We start from the raw sequence: 17,618 nt of genomic DNA, 5'->3' as shown, positions 1-17,618 counted from the left end.
GTGGGAACCAGACCGAGGTGCTTGGATCAAGGTGAAAGTTTTGGAGAATCTACCTGTGGTAGTTGAGGCACGCGGGATTCTTGGGGCTGTCCAGGCCAGAGCTCTTACTGCTGAAGACCCAGCCTGGCCCAGGCTGGAGGGCTTGGGAGGGCGATAGCTGCTGTCAGTTCTACACGGCTCTAGCCAAGTTTCCCGGGAATCAGCCATCTCTGCCAGGTTGTGAGGGGGCTCATAAACCTTGCCCTTGAAAGGAGGTCCCTCTAAGGATGCTGGCTGGAGAGACATGGCCTGAGCATGGCTCATGCTGCTGCGCTCTCAGCTGGTCCTGCTCTCAGCTGGCTGTAGTGGATGGTCTGGAGAGGACGCTGCCTCTCTGCTGGAGTAACACCATTTTCTTTGTTTTCTCCACAGGAAGCGCGGGATAGAGGTCGTGCAGGTGAGTACAGACCACTTCTTCACATTTCCATGTGGTGACCAAAGCATGAGCTTAATCTGTCTTTGTGAGAGTTTGGGTGGTTGGCCGCTTTTTATGGGTGCCTGGATGGTGACATCCCCCTGGAGATCTGACATAGCTGCTGTCCCCAGTGGGGTACAGACTCAGGCTGGTGGCTGCTAGTGTTTGGAGAGTTAGTGTGTGAGGAACAGGAAGGGCCAGGAGTCCTGGGGGTCGTGCCACTTGGATGGGTGTTAGGAAGGATGAAGGGACAGTAGTGACCGGCTGTGTGTCCTGTCATTCTGTCCTCTGCTCAGTCTTGGGCTCACTGGCTGGAGAAGGAAGAAGGATGGATGGAGGGGAAAAGAGTGATAGGTGGAGGAAGGGAAAAGGAAGAATGGAAGGAAGGGGAAGGAAAAGAAAGTGTGGATAGAATGGGGAGGGGCAGAGAAGAAAGAATGGAGAGATGGCCCTGAAGTGGCTATCCAGATGCCAACAGCAGCCGTCTCAGGAAGGTCAGCAGGTTTGATCTGTCTGAGAGAGCCTGGCCATGGGATTACCTGTTGATATTCTGCTAAGAGACCGTGGCCCTTATAGTCATGTCTCTCCAGGGATGGTGAAGTGGTATTCACCTCCACGTAAACTCAGAAATAGAGACCCACAGTGAGGGACAGGTTGGACACGTGCACCAAAGCTGTGCCTGGTTTCCCGTGTCGCCCCTGCTGTCCCTGTCCAAGATGAACCTGACTGTCCGGGTACCAGGCTGTCTACCCTTCCATCTGCTTTGAAGGCTATAATCTGCCTGCCCTGCAGAGGGTCACCCAGGATGGGGACCAGACCAAGGCTCATGGCAGACAGCTGAAGGAAGTTTCTAGAAAGCCTGCTGAGGCATACCCAGAGCCCTTGTTTGTTCAGTTTCAGGAGGCTCCTGCTCAGCATTTGTAGGAAAGGGTTTCCCCATCCAGGCGGGCATGTACCTGGCAGGCCTGAGATCTTCTCCGTACCCTGGCTGTGGGTGGGACGCGAGCCTGGCGCCAGTGTTTAGAGTGTGCCAGGCAAAAGGGTTCTGACCGCTTTCGAGATGTGTCTGTTGTTCATTTGGATGATGACTTAAGGGGGAGGGAGTGGTGGCTGGGGACAGAGTGAAGCCCAACTGGGTGCCTTCTACTCTGGCATCTAAAAATAAAGTCCACGGCGAAGCCTCTCCCTGCACCTCCTCTGGCGTCCAGGAGAGAGTCTTGAGAACTTTAAAATGTGAAGACACTGAGGGAGACTCTGCAGAAACTGGAAGCCAAATACCTTGGCTGGGTTTTCCAAGTCAGCTGGGCTTTCGGGCACCACATCTCAGTGTGAGGTAGGCAGAGTGCCAGTCATTGGGTTAGGTGTGAGTGAGTGAGAGGATTAGGGGGACCATGCCCCAGGCACCTCAGCATTCATCTCCTTTGTCAGGTCCCGGTTGTATGGGAGGAGGTATGTCTTTTGTAGAGACGAAGAAACTGAGGCTCCAGATGTTGTGGCCCTTGGAGAGGTCTGCTGCCTGGCAGTGGAGTGAGGGTTGAGGTTTGGGTTGGCCTGTTTGCTCTGTGGTCTTCTCTCTGTGTTAATGCATGATGCATTTACAAGATACCCCCCACCCAGTGTTGCTGGCCTTTCGCTACTGTCTAAATGGATGCAGGACTTGGGTTCAGGACCTAAGCATGAGGAACCTGGGCAAGATCCTGCCTGTTTGTCCAGGTCACGGAAGTAATTTCTCTTCCTGTTATCCGTTGGTAACTGCGGCAGCATCAGTGATGGACATTTATGGGGACTGTGGTGTACCCAGGAAGTGGCCGTTGATTCTCAAGGAACATTGGTGTGTAACCTTTCCCAGGCATGGGTGTGAGCGCGTGCTCTGCAGCAGTGAGAGCTATCAGATTCCTTCTTTTGCCTCAGCCACCCCTGCCGGGCAGGTGAGGAGCAAGGCGGCCTGGGCTCAGGTTCTGGCTGTGTGATGAGCCCGCTAGTCTGTTCAGTGGGATAACTGGCAGACCTGCCCCAGGATCCTTGAGGATTGGTTCAGTCCAGGTGACGTGATTGGCACTGGGGCTGGCACACAGAGGTTGATGACCTGCAGAGCTGTACCTCAGTGTGGGACCACAGGACACAGCCCTCCATCATCAAGGGAGTCAGCTGGTCATTATAACCCTAGGAGATAAAGACTGGAGGAGATCCATGGTGCTGGGAACAAAATTGAAAGAGGACCCGATGGAGCTGTCAACTGGCTAGCACATGGGTGATGAATTTAACGATTCATCTCCCCTCCCCTTGAGGTTTTTTTGAGACAGGATTTCTCTCTGTAGCTTTGGACCCTGTCCTAGAACTTGCTCTGTAGACCAGGCTGGCCTTGAACTCACAGAGATCCTCCTGCCTCTGCCTCCCAAGTGCTGGGATTAAAGGTGAGCGCCACCACCACCCAGCTCCTCCCCTTGAGTTTTAACACTTGTTTCTATAAACTGAAGACTGGAGATAGAATTAACTGTCTTACTCTAGCAGTCGGTAAGACGCCTCTGTGGATGCAGGAAATGACTTTTTAAAAAGTCCCATTCATCTCCTCAAGTTACGTTTCTAATAAAGCTTTTTCACGTGTATTACTTGTGCAGTTTTGAGTATATGTTAGTCATGTTGATCAATTTTATATTAATAACCGATAATGATTTAGTTCAGAAGGAACTTTTGATGTATGTGAGAGCTTTCTGACCATATAGAAAGCCTTTGAAGGAGGAACAGTTATGTACATAACTCAGCGGTATAGTAGAAAAATAAGGGAGAGACTTTCCGAAGTAAAATACCCTGACAGTTTAAACATCTCCAAGGAAGAGGACTGGAAATTAGTCTGAGAAGAAAAAAGAAGTGTTTGGTTTCTAGCTGTCTGAGAAGGCCCTGATTATATAATCTGAAAATGGATGATGGTGGATCGCAGATCACCGGAGTATTTGGACCACATTGGATCCATTTAAAAGAGAAATAGTAACAGTTTTATTTTCTAATGTTAATATTTACATCATGTTGGATATGACATCCTCTGCAAGTATTTAAACTTACGGGACATTTCAGATATCGGCTTAAAAACGTGCCAATTGAGACAGTTTTAAACATTAATTTTGGGGTTTGTTTTGAAGGCCGTTTACATCTCAGAACCAGGTACTTCCTCAGAGAGGGATGGCGGCAGGCCATCAAGAGGCTCTGTGGGTCTTCCCACAGGGGACCGGGGAGTTCGCCTTGCCTGCCTGGCCTCCCCTGACCTGATTTCCTGTGAGTTGCGCCACTCTGCTCAGGTTAGCTCAGGAGGCTGCAAGCAACATGCCGGTGTGGTGTGGGTCTCTCAGGAGGAGGAGAGGCCTGCTGTGTGTTTAGTGCTGAGGTACTGAGACCCAGGAGTTGAGGTACAAGGTGTGGAGTTGAGCAGCCATTGCTTTCTGTATGGCAGCCTGGACACCTGTGTGGGCCAGTCTGCAGTCGGCGACCAGGGGCCCAGAGGGGCAGAGACATTGGAACCTTACCCCATCTGTGAGGTCAGGAAGGCTCCCAGGGGAGGAGTCTGGCTGTGGGGGTTAGTTATTGCACCCAGTAGGGCCTTCCTGAGAGTAGTCCAAGCCCACAGACCCATCAGGACTTGCCACCTCTCTCCCGTCCCCCTCTCCCCCCTGAGTCTGAAAGCTTTGAACACAGCCAGATGGATGCTAAAATGGCCAAGTGTTAAATACGGAGCTGTGACCACCTTGGAGACAGCGTCTGGGGGCGGAGGGTTATTGGATTCAGGGGCTGGGCCCATCAGAACCCCCTGAGGGCTCATCAGAGGCCTGTGTTTCTCTAGTCTGGTCTGTGGATAAATTCAGGAGAGATGCTTTTCTTTGTAGGACTTCATTACTCCTTCCTCAGTATCCCCAAACCCAGTGGAGCAAGACCCAAGAAGACCCTGCCTGCCTGCAGCTGGCATGCTGGCAAAGCCCCTGCCTCAGCATAAGCCTGGCTTTCACCCCACTGGGGAGAAGGCAGGGTCTGTTAGCCTGGGCTATTCTTTTAAAATGCAAATGAGTAAGCCACAAGTGTGAAAAGTACAGTAGCCAATTATAGATTCCTCCTTCCAAATTCTTGGCAGATTCAGACATTATGAAACCTAGTCTTGGGGCAGCCACTGTTTTTCAGGCTGGCAAGTAAGTTTCCTCAGGTTCAAGAGGGAGCAGGGCCTCTACCCTAGCAGAGATGCAGTACTTAAAAAAAGATTTGTTTAAAGTGTGTATGGGTGTTTTGCCTGCATATATGTTTGTCCACCACATGCATGCAGGGCCTGCGGAGGCCAGAAGAGGGCATTGGGTATCCTGGGACCGGAGTTACAGATGGTTGCGAGCCACCATGTAGGTGCCAGGAATTGAGCTGGGGTCTTCTGGAAGAGCAACCAGCCTACCCCAAAAGCTGGCAGACATCAAGCATCCGGGGAAAGGCAAGGCTGAGAAGCAGAAATTAGCAGGCTGTATACCTTCGAGAGGAGGCCATGTGCTCAGGACTGCAATAGAACTTCGTGTTGAGCCCATACAGTTCAGGGGTGGGGTGTAACATCGGTGATGACTGTTGGGAGTTGACGGGCAAGCCCTGTGGATGGGGCAGGCTTTCTGTTGTGGGTTAGGGTCTTCAAGGGAATGGAGCAAGAAGGAGGTAGGTGGCAATGGGGAGGCCCCGTAGAGGAGGCCATAACCTCTTGATGCAGAGTGAATGAGGCCGAAGTGTTACGGGAAGTTACTAGGTTGGCATTGTGGGACCTAGACTAGCCTGCATCCAGACTTGGAGCCTGGGAATGGTGTCTGTTGAGGAAGATTGGTCTAGGGAGTTTGGGCTTTGGGTCCTGAGGGGGTTGGCAAGAGGCCAGGCTGACGCAAACAGGAGAGTTCAGAGCACTGAGGGGCTGGGTGAACTTTGGTGGGGGCAGCGTCTGGGCACTGAAGGGGTTCTGATGGGAGAGAGGAGCGCTGGGATTGAGGAGGGAGGAAGAGCTCCCTGGAGGGCACAGGGAGGGTGTCAGGAAAAAGCTGGTATGGAAGGCAGAAAGCCAGGCCTCTAGCAGGAAGCTGGGGTTATAGCCTGTCGAGGGGAGATGCAGGCTGGCTGTAGTTACCAAGTTACAGGGGGCGGAAGTAGTACCTGGGTGGATTTGGAAGTGAGAAAGGGTGAGGGGTCAGCCCCCAAGTGTTCCTTGTTCATTCTAGGTTCCAGGGTTCCAGGCACTGGAGGAAGGACAGCCAGAGAGGGGACGCTGCTGATGACAGAGAGGGGTGCTGAATTCAGGGGACAGAGTTCTCCGATTCAGCAAATGTTACTCGTGGAATGTTCTTGCTGGTTCCAGGTGTATTTTAGTAGCTTTCTTAAAGGTATAGATTGATCAGCCCTGTTAGGTTCCTCTGCCATTCCGTTCCCTCTGGTGTCCCCGGTGGCTGGCCTTGGTGCCCTTGCTAGACTGTTTCTAGGTGAAGGAGACACCGTTCCTTAGCTCTTCTCTTATCTCAGTGCTCTGGAGCTAATAAGCACCATGGACTTTAGCGGTCTGTTCGCTTAGGATGGGGAAGAGCCTGTGGCAATCTTCTGGTCACCCCCATTGTAAGTAGAGGCTTTCTGGGGACCACCTGACCACAGCTGACCCTCGGTAGATTAGTACCTCCAAGGATGACCACCACAGGCCTGGGAGGTTGATTCTGCACAAGAAGATTCCATGTGGTCATCAGAGGCCCGTGGTGGACAAAGGGCTGACCCCTCTGAGGGGTTCTAAGGCCCCCGGCCTGATTTTCTGCCAGTGTGTTTTCTGGTTGTGAGATTTCATTTTCTTCCTCTTTAAAAGGGGTCGATACTTGGCACCCCGACAAGTGCTGAAGGAATATGAGTCACTTTTCTTCACCCTTTGCTGTGAGCACGGTGGCCTGTGAGGGGCAAATGTGTCTTGGAAGAAGCTGGGCTGCCTCCTCACCAGAGGGAACTTTTGGATTTCTAATTAAGAATTTTAGCTTGTAAATTCTTTTTTTTTCCCCCAAAGACAAATTTTATGTGTTTTTTCAATTAAGGTACAGATTATTTTTTTTTCTACATGAAGAAAATTATTCACTCTCAGCCACTTATTTGGATATCTTGAATGACAAATTTATGATCATTATTTGTGTGTGTGTGTGTGTGTGTGTGTGTGTGTGTGTGTGTTTTATAATAATGACACATGAGGTGGAAACGTTATATAAATTAGTGTCTGTTTATATCAGGGTTTTTTTGTAGCCATAAAAAAAAAATCTCATTTTGGAAGACCTTTAGTACCAGCACTGTGGAACAAGGGGCAGGCAGATCTCTGTGAGTTCAAGGCTAGCCCGGGCTACATAGTGAGACCCTGTCTCCAGAAACACAAAACAAAATAAAACAAAAATCCCATCTTGGAAGACAGTGTGAGAACATTCTAAAGATGGCTGCTGAGTGCTGTTAGTGTTTACCAGGCAATTTCTTTCTACTTGGTTAGTGTGTGCGCACGCCTGTGTGTGTGTGTGTGTGTTGCTGAGGATGGATCAGTCCTAGCAAATGCCCTGCCACTGAATTATCCACTGTACAACCAACTTTATCTTGCCCCTGCTCTCCCAGGACGGGATGCATATAGGTGCATGCAGTCCTGAGTGGCTAGTAGGCTTCAGCTCTGTCTAGCCATTCTGTTCTCCAGCTTCAGACTCACCGAGTCTACAGGAGAACTCCTTAGAACAGAAACACTCTGCTTTCATCATCCAGATGGCAGAAGATGGCCAGGGAAGCAGGCTCCCTGTGCGCGCCTTTGAGTATCCTCATTCCCAGGTATCTGGAACCCCAGGTCTTCCTGTGCTCTGTTGAGCTAAGCTGGGACTGGGCCTCCACAGGATCTACTTGCCTGGTCTACTGTCAAAACTTCCTGATGTTCTTGGATGGAGTGTGGCAAGCTAGTACTTCACATGAGACTAAAGAGAAGCAAAAAAGAAAACAGGAAGGGATGGAGAGGGCATTTGGAAGAGGCAGAAGCAGATATGTTTGGAAAGTGGCCTCCAGTTCTAGGGTGAAGTCACTACTCAGTGTCGTTCTTGAGATGCCACCCACCATTGCTGGTACTGTGGGAGACTTTGAGTGCCCCAGCCCAGTCTGAATCTGTTTGTGATCTGAGTGCATGCTGCAGCTGGAGACACTTGGTGCATGGCCTGTGAGGCCATGTGGGACTGGGGCACCATCTTGGGGAGCATAGGAGCAGATCTGCAGCTGACGGAATGGTATGTTGATATGACAACCATCACAGCTGCAGGCAGGAGACATGCATGGTCTTCTGCTTACCTCCAAAGAACGCAAAGCACCTTGTTTTTCTATTGAGTAGGAAGGCCGCATCTCCCTCCCCAGCCTGGCTGCTATTTTCCTGTGTGCCTTCAGAGCTGCTCAGGCATCCTCTTGCTCGTGACCCCTCCCTGCTTCTCCTGCAGACCCTACCCCTGCAGCTGGAGCTGCCCATTAACTGTCTTCCCAAGGCCGGAACTGGATAGTCCATAAAGGCTGCTGGGTCCAGCCTATGAACTATGCTTGCAGGATGAGTGAAGAGAGGGTCAAGCCATTGCTTCCCACAGGCAGTGCCAGCTCTGGTTGGTCAGCAGCAGCTCTAGATTCTTCTTGTACTTCTGAGTCGCGTGTGCTCATTGCTGGAATCTTGGGAAGTAAACCCAGAGACAATCGTGAAAACATGCTGTTATGTCTGGGCGCTCAGGTTGGGACCTGTATTTGGGGGTAGGTGAACTGTCTCCGTTACCCATTGTCTATGTGTATGAGTGTCTGGAGCCTCAGTTCAAGGTTACTTCTGGCTGGCAGTGTTGCCATGGATGTCTGAACTTAGATCTTTGTAGGTTTAGATCCTAGCTCAGTGTTCACTTTGGATAGATTTTTAGAAGTGACCTTGCTGAGTTTGAGGCATTAAGACCCTGAGGTGTGACGGTGGCAAGGCTTGCTTGTGATCTGTTTGCATTCTGTGCACTCACACCCACAGTGCCTACAGGCCGGTGTCTACCACGGTGTCCCTCAGCCTGGCTCTGTACTAGAAGCAGGGCATTAGGGAACCCAGGGAGGCACAAGGCAGTTTCCAAAGCCACGTCTAGGATGGTTTGTAGTCACCACCTAAGCATACTACTTCTGGGTAATGACCTTGATTGAGCACATGTTTTGTGCTCTGGTATAAAGATTCATGTACATTTATTCATGTCCTCATATCCAGTTCAGTTAGGTTTATAAGACTGTCATTTGTGTTTTAAATGAAGAAACACAAAAGGCAAGTAGTTGCCTCTAAGGTTGCTTGGGAGGAGGGGGGAGGGGAGGGCAAGGAGGAGGGAGAGGGAGGAGAGAAGTTGTTGAAGGCAGGCAGTAAGGTTCTAGAAGGCTTGTTTATTATCACTTTTAAAGCTTTCTATTATGGGAAAACCACACGACATTCCAAAGTTGGGAGAGCATAGCTTAACGAGTCTCATATGCCTTCCCTGAAGCTTGCATGTGTCCACATATGGCCAGTATCACTTCAGGGAGACCTCACTCACACCAGGTTTTTATGATCTGTCTCCCGGTCCTGTCATATCACCTGTCGATGTTTCTGAAAGATAGAGACAAAGACTTGCTCTTCACTCCCGGGAAGTCAGTTTGGAAAGGGTGGGCTGCCAGGTGGTGGGGCTGCATCTCATTCCTGCTGCGTCTGCCTCTGGGAGGTGGGTAGGATGATGCCCAGCAGTGGGTCTGGGCCTTTGGAGTGGTGGTCAGACACCTGTCTGCATGCACTAGGCCCTGAAGACTTGTTGGCCTTGATACCTCTTCAGGAGCGCTTGGGGTTGCGGAGAGAGGTGGCCACAGCAAGTGTGTGCACAGCCTCCATGTATTCTGGGATCTTTCCCCCAGGACTTAACTGGGATTAGCGACATGTGCCACGACACCAATGGATTCAGATTGTTATTTAAAAATTTTTCAGTGTATGACTTGGGGTTGTGTGTGTATGTGTGTGAATGTGATGTGGGTGTGCCAGGGAGGGCTTGTAGAAGTCAGAGCCCAGCTCTCAGGAGTTGATTCTCTCTTACTTTCTAGTGGGGTCATCAGGCCTGAGCATAAGCACCTCTACCCACTGAACCATCTCAGTGGTGAATGAGTTATACTCATTAATTAATGAATTATACTACATTTACTGAGAGAGAGAGGGGAGAGAGAGAGAGAGAGAGAGAGAGAGAGAGAGAGAGAGAGAGAGAGAGAGAGAGAGAGAGAAAGAGAGAGAGAGAGAGAGAGAGAGAGAGGATGTATATGTAAAACAGGGTCTTAAGTAACTGAGGCTGGCCTTGAACTCTGATCCCCCAAAATGGAGATTGTAGGTACTTGGCTTTGTGTTTGCAAGTTTGTCCTTTTCCATACTAGTGTGGCCTGGCTCAGTTAGCACGGTGTCCTCCACATTGTCACCTGACCTTCATATTCCACTGCTGGCTTTGTGTTTTTCAAAGCCAGTGCTTTCCTGTGGTCCCTTTGTCCTGGGGCATTGTGGTCCCTTCCCTGCACTGGGCCCTTCTGCTGCATGGCTACTTAGGTGTCCCTTTTCAACAAGCCCCATGTTGTTACTGTTTGCCACTGTGACAGGGTGTAGAGTGATGGACCCCTTCCTGGAAGGGGTCAGTGAAGCCCTTGTAGTTGAATCTTGCTCCAGGAAACCCAGCTCCAGCCCCAACCACATGTGTACCTTTAACGCACCCTATACAGAGCCCCAGTGTCCCTGAGACATGGCCTGTTCTCCAGACATTCTGTTCCTGCAGCCGGCCACATCCCTCCTCTCTCCCATCTGGTGGACACACATTGTTCCATCAGCACCAAGCTCACAGTCACCAGCTCTTTAAAGCCTTCTTGGGCTCTCCCTTTCCAGGGACCTACCCTGACACCTAACCTTGCAGGCATCTGAGCTCATCTCAGGGTGTCATCAGGCTAGGGGCTTCCCTGCCTTTTTCTGTAAATTCTCTAGGGACGTGGGTCACATCTTGTTCTTCTGGGGGCTTTGGCTACCTAGTGTACACTCTAGCACGTAGAGGCATCTTACCAAGAAATCTTTGGAAATTAGCAGAAAAATAATTTAATATTGCAGAAATATGTGAACTGGAGACAGTTTCCGCTGTCTCATCCTCAAAGTAGTGACGTCTCCTTCTCCTTTGGCTGTACTTTTACTAACTTACTCCCCCCCCCCTTCCTCTCTGGTTCTGTAACACCTATTTTATGCCTTTCAGTTCTTTGAAAATTGAGACATTCAGGTTTGCCCTGCTGGCTATGGGGAAGGTGCCTTTGATTGCTAGAGATAGTGGTTATGTGTCTGTGTGCCATGGAAGATTCGTGGTCTATACTTGGTGGTGTATGTAGCCTGGTGTTGGGCAAAGCTTGCTGTTGCTTTCCTAGGCACAGCTTGATGTATCATTTGGCATCATTTTCAAAGGTCCATCCTTTGGGAGACTGATTCCAGAAACGCCTGTGGGTACCAGAATCCATGAATGTTCAAGTCCCTTGTAAAGAGCATACAGTGTTTGCAGAAAGCCAATACACTCTAGCCATCACTGGCTATGTATCACATCTAGTACAGTGTAAACACTGTACTAGAAATAAGGAATAATAACAAACATTGTCTGTATGTGGTAAGCATGCTTGTAATATTTCTTTCAAATATTTTTGATCTGAAGTTGGTTGAGTCTTGGATGCAGAACCTGTCCAGTACAGAGAGCCAACTACATTCATGAACTGGAAATGGTTTTCTTTCTTCTTTAAAAAAAATTTTTTTTTAATGCGTGTGTTTGTTTGCCTGTATGTACGTACGTACACCTCATATGTGCAGTGCTTATGGAGGCCAGCAGAGGGCATTGAATCCCCTGGACCTGGAGTTGCAGATGTTTTGTGAAACACCATGTGGGTGCTGAGAGCTAAACCCAGGTCTCCTGCAAGAGCAGCCAGTGCTCTTAACCACTGAGCCATCTTACTAGTCTCCCATGAAGTGCTATTTTCTCTATTCCCATCAAATGCTAACTTGTGAGGTAAATTGCCATTTAACCGTTCTTGGAAAGGGACGGATGAGTTTTTGCAGTCTAGGGTGACAAGGTTTTCAGCATTCTGCATGTTTTACTTTTTACCTCCTCCTTCCAAGGAAACCCCAGTAAATAAGCCGGTGACAGGCAGCGACAGAAGAACACCTCCGCCGTGGGAGCACATCAGGGCAATCCTGAGCCTCCTGGCAGCTAGTGCGTGTGGGAAAATGAGATTAGTCACCATGGTGAAAGTCCCCAGGAGGGAGAATGAAAACTCTGGAGAGGGCTGGGTGTAATGGCACATGCCTATAATCCCAGAAGTCAGGTGGTGGGAGCAGGGGGATTGTAAATTCCAGGCCAACCTGGATTGCCTAGGAAGAAAAACAAAGCAGAGCCACACACAACAGCCCGCTCCAGAGCAAACAACAAACAGACAAAAAGATGACTGACTCTTTCTTCTGCACATTAAAGAACCATGGCAGTGTTACAAAGAGGAAGTTTTAACCCGGGTGAGAAAAGGAGACCTAGAATAGAGACAGGAGATGGTGGCCTGAACCCATCTTCTCTGGTTCCCTTGGGCAAGGCTGTTGCACATTAGGGTCAGGACTCTACCTGGTCTCAGCCTCACTCCCCTGCTCTGTCTGGCCAGCTTCAATTCTCCAACATCCTGCACCCCTGAAGCTCTGCTAGGTGGCATTTGTAGTCAGCTGTCAGTAGGGGACTAGAAATGCCAGTGACCCAAAGAAAACGGGATGCATTTGTCTCCCACGTTAAAGATGCCGGGTATAGACACCACAGAGCTATGGGAGCTCCAGAGTGCTGCACCAATCAATGTCTGTGACATTCCACCCTCTCTGCTGGCCTTGTGTGGCTTCCTGTTGTCGGAGCTGCAGTCACATTTGTTCTTTCTGAGCAGTGGAGGCAGTGTGGGGAAAGACCCCCACCCAGCACCCACCGGAGTCCGTTCACACTTGGTGGTGGCCTTCTTAGAAGTAAGTCCCTTCTAATACTGCTTCTGACCATGCCTGGGTCAGAACTGAGCCACATCTGGTGTCAGTGGGCAGGGAGTGTGATGTTTTCACTGGGCACATTGTCACCTCAAACGACCTCAGGATTCTGTAACTGAGGAGGACGGGGAGCTGTGGAATTGGCTTTAGTTGGTGAGCCTCGTGAAGATGAAGCTCACTGGGCCTCTCACTTAAAACAGGACAAGTCACTCACCTCCCCAACGTTCCATCTCCTGGTCTGTAGAATGGGAATATTGATTGATGCAGTCTCACAGGTTTCTAAGCATTGAGATATAATGCAAGGTAAGTGGGCACAGAGCTTGCACGGTGGTTTGTCTTGGAAGCAGGGGTCCAGTACCGTTTACAAGTGCCAATATGGTTGCCATTAGTGACCTGTGGAAAATGCAAGTGTGAAGGGGGAGCGTGTGTGAGCCAGGGTACAGGGTTCTCTCTGTATGATGTATCCCCACAAGGGGAGAGTCAGACACACCATCATGTATATGCCTATCTGGTTTGTTCAGAGTGGGGGTGACCGGGGATGATTCTCCATGGTGGCCCGGCTTGTGGTCCCTCTGCTCCTGTTTGGCAGCTCACCCCTCGCCTATGTCTAGGGGTGGATGCTGTGTGCTCTGCAGCACCCTTTGAGATCGGAATGGCTTTTGCCCTGGGGTGCATTAATGGGCAGAGGCTGATTCAGTTCTCGTTCAGCAATGATGGGGCGCAGAGATACGGATGCTGGCTCTAGCTTCACAAACATCACTTTCCGCAAACCTAGCACGCCATTTATGGTTCTCTGGGGAGGTCCCAGGGAGCCCCGGGCACAACAGTTGCTGGCTTTTCCAAAAGGTTTGCAAATCTGGAGCTATAGCTTGGCTCTGCCTCTCTCTCTTCCCATTTTGTCCAGCCCCTGACTCGAGACTCCCCCGGGAAGCAGAGTGGCCCTTCCTCCTCCACGGATCTCGGATGCTGTGTACAAGCAGCAGACAGGGGAAGCCTTTGCGGACCCAGACGCTCTGGGAGCTTGAGCTCCTGCCCCCAGCCTGCTCCCAGCATCACTGTCTACATCTCACTCCTCTTGAATTTTGTAGAATGGCTATAAAGCACGCCCTATAAGGAGATGCCGGCTTGCTGGGGCCCAGCCAGCAGCCATGTCCCAGAAACTTGGTGTTGTGGGGCTGAGTCACACTCCAGAAGCCGCTCCGGAGGCTCTGCTGATCTAGTGGAAATGAGGTGCAGGCCCTGGACTGGGAACTTTGTTCAGGTCGTGAAGGGACATCTGGAAGGAGGAGACATCACTGGAGTCTGGGAGCTAGGACATACCTGTGGAGGAATCCCGGAATGCTTTTGTCACTGGGCTGCGCCTCCATGAACTAGCCCGGTAGCTATCTGGGCCTTCCTTGCCTGGCTGCTTTTGTTAGTGCCCACTTTCAGGCCAGACTCGGGCTGCCCATGTGGAACCAGCCTTGCTTGCCCTGTGCTGCCCAGTGAGTTAGCAGCAGAGCTGGGTTTGGGTCCCGGAGGAAGGGGCTCCTCTGCATCTCATGGGCCACTGGCTAGGACTCACCCTTAGTTCCAGCTGTGCCCTTTGGTAGCTGTGCAGTTCTGGGCAAGTGGACACAGCCAGATGGTGGTGGGCTGGAACCCGAGATGAGGCAAGGACAGAGGGGAGGAGCTTGTACATCTCAGCCCTGCTGCCAGGAGGTGGCTCAGGAGGGCGTGCAGGGCTGTGCTGGGCAAGGACTTCAAGAGCAGCTCATCTTCTTCCAATCTGACTCTGGTTTCGCGAAGCCCACGCTTGGCTAACTGAGAATTTGACTTTGGCGCGTCTCCCGTCTCAGGTGGGAGAGGGGTGTGGATTCCTGGTGGGGAGGAAGTCCTTGGTTTGCCACCTTCTCCTATCATTCCCAGTGTTTGACAAGATCGATAGGAGCCAGGTTGGGCAAGGATGCCTCTGATGAGCTGAAGGTTCAGGAACAGGGCAGAAACAGCCTGGCGTGGGGGAGGGTGGTGGGTGGGGCACCCAGTGACTAAGCTTAAGAGACTAGTGACCAGCTGGGTGGTGGTGGCACATGCCTTTAATCCCAGCTCTCGGGAGGCAGAGCCAGGAGGATTTCTGTGAGTTCACAGCCAGCCCGGTCTACAGAGTGAGATCCAGGACAGGCACCAAAACTACACAGAGAAACCCTATCTCGAAAAACCAATAAATAAACAAACAAATAAACAAACAGAGAGAGAGAGAGAGAGAGAGAGAGAGAGAGAGAGAGAGAGAGAGAGAGGCACACACACACACACACACACACACACACACACACACACACACAGACTAGTGACCTTTGATCTTCTAGAAAGCCATTTAAAGATGCCTTCTAGAAAGTCAGAAAATCACATAGACAGAGAAACAGCTCCCAGGGGCCCTGGTCCTATGGCTACCTCTTAGCCCAGGCAGCAGGGCCTGGAGGAGCAGCATCTGAGACTACTGGGTACTTGGAGGATACTCTGGGCCCACCACTCAGGGCATTCTGCTACTTTGCTCTCTGTGACCTCAGTGTCTTTGTCGGCTAATGGGCATGGGGACTCCTGCCCATCCATATTACTAGGGAGAAGACGAAGTGTCTTAGGTCCAGTGGCCAGGACTCAGCCTTGACTGTAAGCCAGGGAGCCCCTCCAGCTGGACTGTTGGTGGCCCCCTTTACTTCTGTGACAGTGCAAAGCTGCCATGGGACCAGGGCCCCTGGGAGCTGTCTCTCTGTCTATGTGATTTTCTGACCTTCTAGAAGGCATCTTTAAATGGCTTTCTAGAAGATCTATAGTGTCTTGTGTGGCCTATAGGAGCAAAATACATTTCTTCACACTCCAAGGATCCGATGGCCACACGTCCTTTAACTGTAGAGATAGACTGACTGTTCATTGATGCACTTTAAACAAATTATGGCACAGATCATGTAATTTGTTCCCACCATGTACCTAGCTTCCGTGAGTGCTGCCTTCTGCTAAATGTGGCCGTTGTTGTGGTTATTTGATTCTCTAGGTGGATGCTGGCCCTGGTTCTCCTTTGTTGCTGTTGTGACTAGTATTGCTGTGAGTGTCCCGCTCTCACGTTGTGAGGGCAGGGCTGTGATAATTGCTGTGTGCTACATAAATATGAGATTTATTGGTGTGGAGCTTGTTAAAGTAACACCTACTTCCTAGGGGACAAATCCCCTAGGCGGGCATCTGGAGGAATTGTGGAGAGTGAACCCTGCATTGGAGGTCAACCTTCCTGGCTCAGGGTGCCTTGTGGTCACGTGTGCTACAGGGATGTATGTGACACTCGCTTCTCTCTCCTTCCTATGTCACTCACATTCTAGCTCCCTCTGTCTATCCCCTGGGGTTGCCAGGTTGCGAGGCAAGGCACGAATGTGGACAGATGAGGGGCGGACCAGCGAGGAGTAGCCGGTTCCCTGCAGTCCTTCTGTTGCTGGGTTCCATCCAGGACTCACTGCCAGGCCCTTGGTGTCCTGTGAGACTCTGGGATGACCAAGCCCCTGACTCACTTCAGCTGAGGCTTTCGGTGTCTCTCTGTTATTAAATGGGTCCCCTGCCAGGACCATGTGGTACCTGCTCTCGCACCTGCTGGCCGGTGATTAGCCGTCACGCTACTGAATCTCGGGTTGTGAGCCTTTTCTCCACCAAGCCTGAGGAGAATGGCCTAGTGCATGCCTGTTGGGCATGTAGTGCCTCCCACAAGAAAAAGCATCAGGCCAAGGCTGTTGGCTCCCTGCCTGCCCCCCCCCAGCCTGTCCACTGCCTGTGCAGTGTGGGCTACCCTGCTTCCCTCTCTGTAAAGAGATTGTGCAGTCTCCTGGGTCCCGTCTCTGTGGGCCTTTCTAGAGTCTTCAGGAAGCAGGAGCGGGGCATCTCCCCACGGAACCATCCCTCCTCATCTCCTCAGCCTTTCATCCTGATGCTGTGTTCCTACTGCAGCATCCTGGGGTCTGAGTGAGCCCTGTGGGTGGTGAGTGTGCGAGAAGTCCTTGATCTGCTCCAGGCTAGCTAGCCCTGTGGATGGTCTCAGTAGGGTGGATTTTCAGAGACTTCAGCTAGCTCCCCACATTCAGCCTCCCTTACACGAGATTATTTTGTGCACAGCAAGTATACATTAGGTTGTGTGTGTGTGTGTGTGTGTGTGTGTGTGTGTGTGTGTGTGTGTGTGTGTGACCTGCAGGTTTTCATCCCATTCTGACCTTGACCAGCTTTGTGACCTAGTATCAGACACTGTTTTTTCACTGGCTGACTCCCGCGTTCATGCACACCCGAGTTCCTCATCCCTGCCTCACTGTGGCCCAGGTGGCTTTAGAAGGCCCAGGTGTGAAAGTGCAGAGGGGGAGCCGGCACATATACACTGCAGAGTGAGGGCTCTTGGTGGGGAGGCCCAGCAGGCATTCCCCACCAGGCCAGCTTTTAGCCTCACATCATCATGCTCCAAAAATGCTCGCACACAGTTTATTTAACTTTAAGTGGGGCAAATTCTGAAATGGGTTGTTTATTGTCGAAGTTGAAATTTTAATTTCTCATAAATTCCCCACAAATTGCTGTAGTACATTTATATTTATTGAATCTGTCAGGGTTGTTTGTAGTACTGAAGCCTGGGCTCCCCGTGTTTGTGGGCCGTTGCCACAGCGACAGTGGGGGTCTGAGGCTCCGAGGCAGAGGCCTTGCTCTCATATGGTTAGAAGGTTCTGGATTGAGCTCTGGCTGGAAAGTATTGTAGCCAGCTCTGGCTGGGGCGAGCTATTTAAGATGCCAGATTGTGTTTTAACTTCATCTGTCTTGCCTTGTTTCCCCTCCCCTCAGGGGGTACTTTGCCTGTCACCCCATCCTGCTCCGCAGGCCCTTGAGGGGTGCAGGCTCCCTGGTTCCCTGGCTGCTGTTCCACAGCGACCTTCTCGTGGGCATGGTGAGGCCTACACCTGCCGTACAACTGTGGATGACCTGAGCCTTGTCTAGTGACTCTGGCCCATTGTTACACTACCCTGAAGTCTTCCTAACTCTTCTCCCTTTTGTTCTTATCTGCCAGCAATGGGTTTTGCCCCTCAGCCTTCCCACACCCAGTCCAATGTC

The 17,618-nt window shown here is 51.0% G+C and overlaps 1 protein-coding gene across 4 annotated transcripts in view; it reads left to right on the top strand.

Annotated features, from left to right (window-relative positions):
- Itpk1 (inositol-tetrakisphosphate 1-kinase) overlaps window positions 1-17,618 on the top strand; it is a 145,342-nt gene that overhangs the window by 32,826 nt on the left and 94,898 nt on the right. For 3 of the 4 annotated variants that reach the window (XM_006990894.4, XM_016009168.3, XM_042261083.2), the window contains exon 2: window positions 412-436. The exons of the other annotated variant lie outside the window; for it this stretch is intronic. In XM_006990894.4, coding sequence (XP_006990956.1) covers window positions 412-436 — 25 coding nt within the window. The remainder of the gene's footprint in view (window positions 1-411; window positions 437-17,618) is intronic. 4 annotated transcript variants of the gene reach the window in all.

This window comes from Peromyscus maniculatus, chromosome 14 (assembly GCF_049852395.1).
Source record: "Peromyscus maniculatus bairdii isolate BWxNUB_F1_BW_parent chromosome 14, HU_Pman_BW_mat_3.1, whole genome shotgun sequence".
Lineage (NCBI taxonomy): Eukaryota > Metazoa > Chordata > Mammalia > Rodentia > Cricetidae > Peromyscus > Peromyscus maniculatus.
Note: the sequence above shows the minus strand (reverse complement) of the source record. Positions and strands in the feature narration are given on the sequence as shown.